Raw genomic sequence first — 14,105 nt, 5'->3', positions numbered from 1 at the left:
ATATATTATATATATATATATATATATATATATGTATATGTGTAATATATATATATGTGTATATGTGTATATATATATATATATATATATATATATATATGTATATGTGTGTATATATATATATATATATGTATATATATATATATATATATATGTATATGTGTATATAAATATATATATGTGTATATATATATATATATATATATATATATATATGTGTGTATATGTATATATATATGTGTATATGTATATATATATATATATATATATATATATATATATGTATATGTGTATGTATATATATATATCCTTCCCGTTTCCCCCCAAAAAATGTATTTATTTTATTTATTTATATATTTTTTCCCCCTACACATTCCCTTTTTGCACACAATCCCTTTTTACACACAGTCCCCTTTTTTTGCACACGATCCCTTTTTGCACACAATCCCTTTTAATGTGCACACGGCACCACAAGGCTATTACTGTCTGACTAATTTACCTTATGTAGAAAGCAAGGTGAGGCCGATGCCAATGAGGAGATGAAAACAGGCTCAAAAACAAAACTGTAAGGTACCAACCAACTCCAAAAAGCCACAACACGAACTCTGCAACGAACACTACTTTGTTGACCTAGGTTTCGTCCTTCCGAACTTCTTCAGAATACATATTATCATTGCAACTCACTCATTTTATACATTGTCAATTATTCAATAATCACTCAATTAATAGCCTAATTTCCCACCATAAGTTCTTAAAAAGGAAATGGCATTTTTAAAAAGTTCATTGTGTTTAAATACAAAACATTATTCATTGCTAACTCATCTACATATATTCCGAAGGAATTATGCATTTATACCCTTAAAAACTGCTATTTAAATATGTGTATATATATATATATATATGTATGTGTATATATATATATATATATATGTATATGTATATATATATATATATATATATATATGTATATATATATATATATATATATATATATATATGTGTATATGTGTGTATATATATATATATATATATGTATATGTGTATATATATATATATATATATATATATATGTGTATATGTGTATATATATATATATATATATATATATATATATGTATATGTGTATATATATATATATATATATATATGTATATGTGTGTATATATATATATATATATATATATATATATGTATATGTGTATATATATATATATATATATATATATGTATATGTGTATATATATATATCCTTCCCGTTTCCCCCCCAAAAATGTATTTATTTTATTTATTTATATATTTTTCCCCCCACACATTCCCTTTTTGCACACAATCCCTTTTTACACACAATCCCTTTTTTGCACACAGTCCCCTTTTTTTGCACACGATCCCTTTTTGCACACAATCCCTTTTAATGTGCACACGGCACCACAAGGCTATTACTGTCTGACTAATTTACCTTATGTAACTGCAATTGTAATGTTAATGAAAATGCACTCAACAACCTGCTTGTTCACACTTTACTATTGGAAAGGAACTGTTGTTAATTTAAATGGCCTGCTAGAACTAATGTATATAAATGAAGTGAAAATGGTTGCTCATACTTATGAAACATGTCTTTCTGAAGAAGTCTTGATAATAAATAAGACGATAGCGCTCAAGTTCTACAAGAGTTGTTTGTGTGATTTACTATTTTTTGAATGCTTTTATTGTCACGAAGTTCATTTCTTAGTTAAAATTTCTTCTCTTCGTTCAATTTTTTTGAGTGCGGTTAATTTTAGTTATTTATATATGTGTGTATATATATATATATATATATATATATATGTATGTTAAGAAGAGTTGAGATTAAGTGAGAGTGGGCAATTTGGTTCTAACTATAAGAGTTAAGAAGGGTTTGATTCTATATAAGTAGCCCATTTTTCTGTTCACTGTATGGTGGTATATATATGGCTATCGAAGGTAAGGTTGTTATTGATTGTGACTCCTAATAGTTTGGTGGTAAGATCGGGGAAGATAAGGGTGCCATTGTTTGATTTGATAGACAAGTCTATAGGAGAGTACCTATTGGCAGGAGTCAAGAGTAGGGGCTTGGTTTTTTTGGCGTTCAAAAGGAGGCAGCATTTCAAGAACCAAACTTATACTGAGTTGAATACTTTTTGATTTAGTGCTTGTAGTTAAGAAATGGAGTTGGCAAAACATATAAGTGTTGAATCATCAGCATATTGAATACAGGTGGCTTCAGGGATTGCTACATGAAGGTCCTTGATGAATAAAGAAAAAAGAAGAGGTCCTAAAATGGAGCCCTGTGGGACTCCAAGGGTGACTGGCAGGTGGGATGATAGTTTATTTTCCCAGAGAACTGCCTGTTGCTTATTGTTGAGGTAAGACTTGAACCATCGTATAGCTATGGTATCTAGAGCAAGAGATTCAAGAGTATTTTTAAGCAGGGGATGGTTTACCATATCAAAAGCCTTTGAAAGGTCTATAAAGAGAGCAGAAGAGAGGATGTTGTTATTCCGGTTCTTATTAATGGAGTCAGTGAAAGAGCGGTGGTAGTACTGTGAAATGGCCTAAAGCCATGCTGGCACTTGGCCAGTATGTCGTGTTTACTTAAGTGGTCTAATAGCTGGTGGTGAATGCATTTTACCATGACTTTTGCTAAAGGTGATAGTAGAGCTAGATTTACCACCTTTATGTTGGGGGATGATGTGGGAGATTTTCCAGATATCTGGAATGATTCCCTCATTGATGGTTCTGTTAATTAGGATGGATATGGAAAAGGCAATAACTTTGGCCGCTTTTTGCAAATATTCAGAAGGTAACTGGTCAGCTGAAGGAGTGCAAGGCTTAAGTTTTAGTAGGATCTTATAGATGAGAGTGGTTGAGATGGGTTGAAATTTGAATGTTGGTAAAAATCCAGCTAAAGAGGTTGGGAGCCTTATGTTATCAGTGGAAAGCTAGCTAGCTAGGGATTTTATAGTTTCTGTGAAGTAGATGTTGAAGTTGTTGGCTGTTTGTTGTGGGGTATTATGATCAGCATCTTGAGGGGATGGTGTGCTAGAGTGACCGGGGTGAAGGAGCCTATTTATGCTAGTCCAAAATTTCTGTTGATTCTTTTGGTGTGTTTGTTGTAGTTTACAATAGTAGTTCTTTTTGTCAGTGAGTATAGCTTTTTTTGTTATGTTTCTTAGCTGTCTAAATGTTTGTTGTTCAGGGGAAGTTTTGTTGGCTCTCCATTTAGCCCAAACTTTGTTTCTAAGTAGAATTTTTTGTCTAGTTTCTTTTGAAAGCCAGGGGGCTGGTTTGGATTTCATTCTAATAGATCATTTAGGTGCATGCACATCTAGGATTGCTAGAAATTTAGAGTTAAAATATTTAACAGCCTCATCTAGTGGGAGTATTTTTAGAGGTTTCCAGTCACATGCATTGAGTTCATTTTGGAATAGCACAGGGTTAAAGTGTTTCTTGGTTCGTGAGATCCTGTAAGTAGGGGTGTTATATTATAAGACAAAAGAATGACATTTCTAAGTTCGAGTATGATCACTTAGATCATCTGGTAAGGTTCCTACATTATAAGTATGTGGGTGTTTTTTTAATAAGTATCCAGTATAAGGTGCTCTCTATTTTGGTTGGTTTGTTGATTCTGGTAGTCGAGGTGATAATTTGAGTAAAGCCATGAAGATTAATATGTGAGGAAGGGTCATTAGCGTTGAAGGTTTTCCAGTCAGTGTTAAAGTCACCTAGTATTATTGTTTCTTGTGGGTAAGTTGAGGACACCCAGCTAAGAATATCTTCCATTATAGTGTTGTTATTACCGGGGGGGGGTAGGTAGATACAGATCACATAAAGGGATTTGTTAGGGTTGATTTGAAGTTTGGATATAAGGACTTCAGCCTTACTGTCCAAAGGGGGGTTATCAGTTCTAGAGGAGATCTGTAGGCCATTTTTATACAGGAGTGATACTCCCCCACCCTTACGTTTTAATCGGTCTTGTCTCAGTATGTTATAGCCAGGGGGATAATTTCATTATCCTTAGTTCCAGGTTTTAACCAAGTTTCTGTAAGGCAGAAATTGTCAAAGGAGTGAATATCAAGGAGAGCATGAAGGTGGGCAATTTTGTTGTTGATACTGCGGATATTGAGATGTGCTATTAGTAGAGCGTTTGGTTAAGTTTGGCAAGTTTGAGGGTGTGGTGCAATGAATATTTACTATGGATGCATTGGTTGGCCAGGATTAGGGTATATGTCCCCATCCTTTAAGGTAGGGCTTTGTAGCTTAAATACTGGGTTGTGTGAATAGTTAATTAGAAGTTTCCATTTTCTTATTAAGAGGTGGTTGTGCTTAATGTGTGTACATCGATGGTATTGAGGTAACATATAGCAAGCAGTGGAGATGGTGTTAATGTGTGTATGGGAATGAATGGTGTTTTGGAGGGAGGTTATGGTGGAAGAGACTGGACTTTTCAAAACAAGTTAGGAGATAGGCAGAGGTGAGGGCAGGTAAAAATATGGTTAAGTGTATTAAGTTGGTTAGGATATCTTTTATTGTAGTTTGCATATTGTAATGAATATCTGTACAAATACAAAGGAGGTAGACTGGGGATCAGATAGGGACTAGTGAGAGTGGCAAAGACTTGGGTAGAGGGAGGAGTAGTGCTATATGGTATAGAACAGCACTATAAGTAGAGATACTAGAGAGAGTTAGAGGAGGAGGGTGTAGCAATGTGGATCAAGTGTTTGGGGCTTTTGACTGGTTGGATGAGAGAGAGGTTGTGGTTTAGGAAGTATAAGTGTAGGACCACTGGGGGTGGGTAGGAATTGGGGTTAGGGTAGGGGAGCGGAGTGAGCCCACAGAGCGAATGGAGCGAGTTCAAACAAGAAGGCAATCGGTGATAAGGGAGTTACGTCCAATGTAAGGTATCTAGGAGGTGAGCGACTAAAATAGCAGAGTGAAAGGAGAGGTGACTAAGGGCTGATTGAGAGCTAAAGAAATAGGTTCAGGAGTTACAGAGGTAAGAGGGAGACAAAATAAGGTTTAAAGGTTGATATCAAGGAGCAAGGTAAGTGAAGGATAAATAGGTGCGTCTACTGCCCATAAATAATTATTGCGGGTAAGGTAAGTAAGGTCTACCAAAAGGGTTTTAGAGAGACTAGGGGGTGGCAGAGGTGAGAAAATTTTAATATATAATTTACAAGCAGGGGGGAGAGTTTTAGGTGAGAAGCTAAGAAGGGTATAGGGAATGTGAGCATAAGAGACAATGTGGGGGGTTAACTCTAGCAGGCAGGATGTATTCTAATAACAGACTATGGCTGCTGATAGTCCTGCAGGGAACACTCACTTAAACTAAGACATGAGTTTATTACAGTTTAAGACAGTAGGGGTATTTGTACATGCTTCAAAATGACTATTCCTGCTTCTCAAGGCAGTAAAACATGGGGAAGACAAGTCTCTTTCCAATCTCAGGAGTAGGTATCACAATTCAGGATTGTCTCTGGGCCTGAGGTAGATAGCAGGAGACTGAAGCTGGGGGGTATATACTGGCAGGAGGGTTGCTCGCTTAAAGGTTGTAGAAGGGAAAAGGTGAAGTAAACTGCTTGATGGATACCCAAGCAAAATTAAAGCAACAGCTGTTTTACTCTGATGAAGTTAGATACACTGTATACACAAAAAGACTTCAGAGTAGCAACTAGTCATAAACTATAGAACATATTTAAATATTGATGTTTAAGTAACCATGAACATCATTAAGTAACTTTAGGATACACTGTAAACAAAAAATACTTCAAAGTAGCAGTTGGACATAAACTAAAAAGCATATTTAAATATCAGAATTTAAATAACCAAGAAAATCATTAGTAGCTTTAAAATGGCACTTAGGCAGTAGCAAATTATAAGTGATAAGAAACTGGCTAGAGTATAAAGTAACTAGGCATTCTCTGGGTTAAGATATACAAAATGACCGATCTAAATACTTATGTACAAGTCCGGCACTTTACCAACTAAGAGCCGAATCAGATATGCAGTTAAACAGCTGATATAAAGAAAATATGCCAGACTGCAGCATATCCTGAGGATAGAAGCACTATGGACGAGAGTTTCTCAGTACTGGTAAAGAATTAATGTAACCGCTGGGAGACTGCATACCTATGCAGATCCTGCTGTGCTGAGTTAGAATTGGCTCAAGCACTATGCTAATAGGGGTAAAAAAACAAAAACCTTGTTGTTTTTCTGTCAAATTTAAAATATGGGGCAAGAGATTTAGGAGAGTAGGGTGGGAAGTGTCTGTTCCAGTACAAAAACAAGACATATTCACCATTGGAAAATATCTGTAAAGCGTATAAAATACTAACCAGGATAAAGTATCCTCTAAAAAAACAGATAAGTCCAAAAAATATGTATAAAGAGGATACACCACAACAATCGAAGCCAACCAAATCACCAGCAAATATATTCCAACTGCAGAAATGTTCCAAAACGAAGTTTATTGAGGCAAAAAGAAGAGAGACAGTAAGCGCTTTCACGTCACCAGGACGCTTCATCAGACTTAAGTCCCTGCATCAGACATCTTATATAATAAAAGAACTCCTATTGGGTAGCGACTATAAAAGTTCATACAATAAAAAGCTTAATAATTGGTTCACATGAAGGGAAGGAGGGAAAATTTCAACACTTCATACTCAATAACATTTTAAAATACATAATATTATAATATAAAATTTTTTATATATATATATATATATATATATATATATATATATATAGATATACAGAAATATCTATAAAAGTAATAATAATCTATATAAATTATCTGATAATATATATAAATCCATCAACGTTTAAAAGGTTTGTCTATTAAAAATGGTCTCAAAGAAACTTTGTCATTAAGGCCATGGCCCCTATCTGCTGCTAACTTAATTATCCACTTTACTTCTTTCTTTTCTCTGCTATTACGCATGCATCCTAGCCTCTCTGTCCTATAAATATGTTCTAATACTATAAATTGAAAAACATGTGTACTGATTCCCTCCCAAAGGAAAGGCACACATGCTTGTCGTACATGCAATCAATGTAGCTATGTTAAAAATTCTAATGAATTTGTACATCCAGACACAGGGAAGAAATATGAGTTCAATAAATATGCGGATTGCAAGAGTAGGAATGTGGTTTACCTAGGTCAATGTACAAAATGCCAAAGTTTTTATGTAGGTATGACCACTAGAACATTGAGAGAACGTATTAGAGAACATGTATATGCTATTAACAAGGAAAATGAACTCATGCTTTGGCTAATCATGTTCTTCAAAGAGATAGTACACATGTTTTTCAATTTATAGTATTAGAACATATTTATAGGACAGAGAGGCTAGGATGCATGCGTAATAGCACAGAAAAGAAAGAAGTAAAGTGGATAATTAAGTTAGCAGCAGATATAGGGGCCATGGCCTTAATGACAAAGTTTCTTTGAGACCATTTTTAATAGACAAACCTTTTAAACGTTGATGGATTTATATATATTATCAGATAATTTATATAGATTATTATTACTTTTGTAGATATTTCTGTATATATATATATATATATATATATATATATATATATATATATATATATATAAAATGTTATATTATAATATTATGTATTTTAAAATGTTATTGAGTATGAAGTGTTGAAATTTTCCCTCCTTCCCTTCATGTGAACCAATTATTAAGCTTTTTATTGTATGAACTTTTATAGTCGCTACCCAATAGGAGTTCTTTTATTATTATATAAGATGTTTGATGCAGGGACTTAATTAAGTCTGATGAAGCGTCCTGGTGACGTGAAAGCACTTACTGTCTCTTTTTTTTTTTTTGCTTCAATAAACTTCGTTTTGGAACATTTCTGCAGCTGGAATATATTTGCTGATGATTTGGTTGGCTTCGATTGTCGTGGTGTATCCTCTTTATACATATTTTTTGGACTTAACTGTTTTTTTTAGAGGATACTTTATCCTGGTTAGTATTTTATACGCTTTACAGATACTACTATTATTTTAATACTACAGGAACATGACAGAAGTGACCATTGATGTGAATACAACTAAAACTATGGCACCACCAAAGAAACTTGATTTTAAACAGTTGTTGCATGTAGAAGAGAATCCTTTGCTAGGTTTCTCATATGCAGAATTAACTCAAACATTTTTTAACAAGAAGGATTCTGCTATACATATAGAGACTTTACAGGCAATGCGTAAATTAGAAGATATTTTAACTAAAATAAAGAATGTTCAATGGCAAAAAAGGCACATGGAAGCTTGTTTAAAATTCAAAATAGTACCTAGAGTACTTTGCGTTTTAAAAATGCCTACATTTGGCTCCACTTATCCAGATCTATTGGTTAAGTGGCAACAGCTAAATTTAGAAACTAGCTATGGATATATGAGGCTTTTAGTTGAACAGTATCAGCATAATGAACAAGCTTTGTTTCATGAAGCGTTTATGTTAGAGAAACAACTGTCATCTTCTCTGACTGACTCGCAACTCAATAATTTTCGTTCAGATGTTAGTACCACATTGACAGCTTTGGACAGTAAACTACTTTTATTGAAAAAGAAAAAAACTTGAAGGAGATTGTTCAGATTTTTCTAGTGGGAACATCTTTCAATGGCCGAGGGAATCCAGTCGACCATTTATCGATGCTACAACAGCTACCACTAGTAATCGTCAGTCTGAGCATTCACACCTTTTGGCTCCCTCTACCTCCGGTTCAGTCGTTTCCAACGTGCCGAGGATAGTAGACGCTGCACCATTGCCTTGCGTGAAACCTTCTGTAACTCTGGATATTCCTTCCAATGATAATTTGGCTATAGTGGAACAAGTTGTGCGTAGGAAGACTGCATTACCTGCTGGAACTAGTCGCAGCGATGCAGGATTTGAAACCAACAATCTCCATTTTCCTCTACCTTTTCGGGAGGTGAACAAACCTGCTTGGAGCCCTCAGTATCAGGGAAGGAAAAGGAAAACTTCGGAAGGTCAGTTAGAGTTTCAACGCAAGTCGTTGAGACCTGTACAACGAACTTAGTAGTGAACATTTCAGACTATAGACTGACAGAATATGAGTTTTCAGTATTAAATAGAGGTCTTTCTTTCATTCCCTCACAGAATGTGGATGTGAGTGAACTTATTGTTGACATGAAACAGTTTATTAGAAATGTTGCTTTAGCATTGCAGTTTAAGAATGACAATACTGCTGATAATAGTGTTCAGTTTAAGAAACCTTCTGTGTATATACCATCTTCACATCCATTATTAGAAAGTTTTGAAAAAGCTTGCATGAATGATTTTTTGCTACAATTTGAGAATACTAACACTAAACCTGATTTTTTTAATTTAACAAGAGAAGAAAAAATAGCACTAGATAATTTAAAAAAGAATACAGATATAGTTATCAGACCTGCTGATAAAGGAGGAGCAACTGTGGTTCTAGATAAAACTTATTATGATATGAAGATTACAGAGCTACTTAGTGACAATAGCACTAATATTCCACTTGATTCTATAGGTTTAGAAAAACCTATTAAAGCTATGCATGCTGATTTATATGACATGCTTATGTGTGGTGTAATAGATGAGAGTTTATATTATTTTTTGGTTGAGAAACCTCTCATTCCATTATTTAGAGGTCTTCCAAAAATACATAAGGACATGAGTTGTCCACCATTTAGACCCATTGTATCAGGCAGAGGTTGGCTGACTGAGAGTATCTCAATCTTCATAGAGAAACAGCTTAGGCCAATAGTGAATAAAACTACACATATTCTTCGTGATACTCAACATTTTCTGGAAACTTTAGCCAATTATTATATAAACAATGAAGTGAATGAATCTGATTACTTGGTCACACTGGATGTGACAGCTTTATTCACAAGTATACCGAATGATATAGGGATAGATTATTTGAGGTTATTCTTATTACACAATGATATGTCTAACAACAAAGTCATTATGATCACCATGTTGTTAGATTTGGTGCTGTCGAATAATATTTTCACATCACAAAGTAGCTACTACCTTCAAGTCAAGGGAGTAGCAATGGGCACATCATGTGCCAACTCCTATGCTAACTTGGTTTTAGCATATTGGGAGTCCACTTATATTTTAGAACACTCTATCTATTCTCAGCATATTAGATGTTATAGAAGGTTTGTGGACGATGTCTTTTTGGTTTGGAGAGGGGATTTAACTACTCTTAACGAATTTATTACATATGTAAATGGTACCACTACATTTTTAGAGCTGACCAGTACTACCTCACAAATAAAAATTGAGTTCTTAGATGTTCTACTTAAGAAAGCAAATGGGACACTTACAACAGAGGTTTTTCGCAAACCTTGTAGAAGGAATGCTATACTCCATAGAGATAGCATGCATCCTCCTCACATATATAGAAATATTGTCAAAAATCAAGCAGCGCATTTTTCTAGCATTACTAGTGAAGATTCAGTGTTCGTTGAAGCTATTGAGAACATAGAAGCTGAATTTATAGACAGAGGTTATCATAAAAGAGAACTCATTAATCTACATAAGATAGACCGAGAAGGAAAGGATAGGCCATACTTACATATGACTAGGTCTTTACCGGAAAATACATACAGTAATGCCATTGGTAGTAATAAAAAAAGGATAGCTATACCTTATACTAATAATAACACCTCTATAGTTAATACTATTAAAAAACATTGGAACATTCTACAGCTTGATGACAATATTAAGCAAATAGTAGGAGGCAAACCATCTTTTAGTTACAAGAATACTAAGTCTTTAAAGAGACTGTTATGTTATGATAATATGAGACAAGATGGTATACACTCCCAAAGGAAAGGCACACATGCTTGTCGTGCATGCAATCAATGTAGCTATATTAAAAACTCTAATGAATTTGTACATCCAGACACAAGGAAGAAATATGAGTTCAATAAATATGCGGATTGCAAGAGTAGGAATGTGGTTTACCTAGGTCAATGTACAAAATGCCAAAGTTTTTATGTAGGTATGACCACTAGAACCTTGAGAGAACGTATTAGAGAACATGTATATGCTATTAACAAGGAAAATGAACTCAATGCTTTGGCTAATCATGTTCTTCAAAGAGATAGTACACATGTTTTTCAATTTATAGTATTAGAACATATTTATAGGACAGAGAGGCTAGGATGCATGCGTAATAGCACAGAAAAGAAAGAAGTAAAGTGGATAATTAAGTTAGCAGCAGATAGGGGCCATGACCTTAATGACAAAGTTTCTTTGAGACCATTTTTAATAGACAAACCTTTTAAACGTTGATGGATTTATATATATTATCATATAATTTATATAGATTATTACTTTTATAGATATTTCTGTATATATATATATATATATATAAAAAATTTTATATTATAATATTATGTATTTTAAAATGTTATTGAGTATGAAGTGTTGAAATTTTCCCTCCTTCCCTTCATGTGAACCAATTATTAAGCTTTTTATTGTATGAACTTTTATAGTCGCTACCCAATAGGAGTTCTTTTATTATTATATAAGATGTTTGATGCAGGGACTTAATTAAGTCCGATGAAGCGTTCTGGTGACGTGAAAGCGCTTACTGTCTCTCTTCTTTTTGCCTCAATAAACTTCGTTTTGGAACATTTCTGCAGTTGGAATATATTTGCTGGTGATTTGGTTGGCTTCGATTGTTGTGGTGTATCCTCTTTATACATATTTTTTGGACCATTGGAAAATAGCACACAAGCAAGTACTGGTTTTCTAATTAATGTACTTGAACGCTAAAGTTGTTTGGAGATTAAGGGTAAAAGCATCTAATCCATTACTTAAAAATAGTTAAATCATTAATTGGGAAAGTAAAGTATGAATGAACAAAGGTATAAAATAAGCCAAATAAAATCTTAACTTGTAGGAAGTAAGGGGAATAGTAGCATATACAACACCCATTCAGCACTTTAAAGCACGCAAACGGGTCCCTATATCAATCAGGTATGACCTGAAAAGGAATAACAGTATAGCGAGCAGAATAAAGGTAATTTATGAACAGAAAACGGCATCAGCAACCATCAAACTGTCACATAACACTCGCAAATACTTCACTATCTCTCTAAATAGAAACAAATACAACACTCGTTCAGCACTTAAAGCACGCGAATGGGTCCCATTATCAATCGGGTATGACATGAGAAGAATACCAGTATAGCGAGGTGAATAAAGGTGGTTTATAAACACAAAACTATATATATATATATATATATATATATATATATATATATATATATATATATATATATATATATATATACACACCTGTGTGTGTGTGTGTGTATGTGTTTTATATATATATATATATATATATATATATATATATATATATATATATATATAAAACACATATACGTACACACACCACACACAGGTATGTATATGTATATATATATATATATATATATATATATATATATATATATATATATATATATTTATTTATATATATATATATATATATAGATATATATATATATATATATATAGTTTAGTTTATTTATTTATATATATATATATCTGTGTGTGTGTAGGTACTAGGCTATTGACCCTATGGCCTATATAAGCCTAGTCAAATGGTACCCTGGCTTTTGCCAACCAACAAAATTATTTTCCTATACCCCTGTCAAGCAGAGCCACAGAAGTGATCCCCGATGTGAACAATCTCCCATCCAATCATCAAGATTTTTCCTTGAAGAGTGCTAATGAGGAGCTTTGTTTGATATAGATAGGTAGTTTGTTCCAGAGTATGGAAAGTCTCTGGGACAGCAATCTATCCTTCCAGCATGTTCTGTTTGTTGTAGTGATCGTGTTTAGGTCCCTAGAGCGTGTATCTCGAAGGGATTGGGATTTCTTTACGTGGAGCATGTCCAACAGCTCTGGGTTTGACATAGCTTTGTATGTTAGGCAGAGATCACCTCTGAGTAGGCGATATGCGACAGAGTAAATCTGGAGTTTTTTGAGGCGTCTGCGTAGGGCATCTGTTTGAGGCTGGTAATCCTCTTTGTGAGATATTTCTGTGGCCTTTCCAGTTGTTGTAGATGTCTTGTGAGGTACATACCAAAAGGGGCGTTGTACTGAATAATGGGTCTGAGTGACGAGTAGAGGGGGAGAATGACCTCTTTTTCCTGGTTGAGAAACCTTTTGTGAGGAGGTTTGCCATGTAGAAGGATTTCCTGATTACTGTGGTGATGTGATCATCAAAGGAGAGACTACTGTCCACCTGTGTCCCAAGGTCTTTTATCACACTTTCGGTGTTAAGTAGACTACCGCCTATGTGGTAGCACATGGGTACAGAGTTTTTACCAAAAGGGATGACAATGTGACAATGCAGTTTTGGCATTGAGCTTGAGGCCATGGCTTTGACACCAGGCATTTGTATCAGTGAGGCCCTTTTGTAGGATGTCTACATCATTAGGAGTTTTGATTATGGCTCCTAGTTTGGAGTCATCTGCAAACTTTGTTAGCCAAAGACCTTCTGTGTTAGCCTGTACTTCAGAGAAGTAGATACCAAACAGGTGAGGACCTAGGACTGAACGCTGTGGTACTCCACTTGTCACTGGTCTGAAGTTGGATTTAGAGTCTGCTACTTTCACAGTGTGGGTTGTGTCAATGAGCCAGTTGGCAACCTATCTATTGACATAGGGATTTATAGCTAGTTTAGTGAGTATGTCTATAATTGCAGAGTGGGGGATGGTGTCGAAAGCCTTGGCGAGATCTAGATAGGCTGTGTGAACTACCTTACCCTCATCTACTGCTTTGGTGACCTGTTCAAAGAAGTCTTTCAGGTTTGGGAGACATGATCTGCCTTTTACAAACCCGAGCTGGGATATATATATATATATATATATATATATATATATATATATATATATATATATGTGTCTGTGTGTGTACATTCCCAGAGAGGGGACATCCTTACCCTTTTCAGATCAGTCCATTTTCCTCCATTGAATTTATGCTCTGAGCCTCTCATGTCTATTCCACTGGAACAGCCACCCCGTATTAGTCTTCAGACGGTTCTCGCACAGGACT

The 14,105-nt window shown here is 34.5% G+C and overlaps 1 protein-coding gene across 1 annotated transcript in view; it reads left to right on the top strand.

Annotated features, from left to right (window-relative positions):
• The window catches only part of STUB1 (STIP1 homology and U-box containing protein 1), a 399,100-nt gene that overhangs the window by 144,101 nt on the left and 240,894 nt on the right, over positions 1–14,105 (top strand). Inside the window, exon 4 of the mRNA XM_044088907.1 lies at positions 9,144–9,595. Coding sequence (XP_043944842.1) covers positions 9,144–9,595 — 452 coding nt within the window. The remainder of the gene's footprint in view (positions 1–9,143; positions 9,596–14,105) is intronic.

This window comes from Protopterus annectens, chromosome 12.part0 (genome assembly GCF_019279795.1).
Source record: "Protopterus annectens isolate FY-2018-M chromosome 12.part0, PAN1.0, whole genome shotgun sequence".
Taxonomy (NCBI): domain Eukaryota; kingdom Metazoa; phylum Chordata; order Ceratodontiformes; family Protopteridae; genus Protopterus; species Protopterus annectens.
Note: the sequence above shows the minus strand (reverse complement) of the source record. Positions and strands in the feature narration are given on the sequence as shown.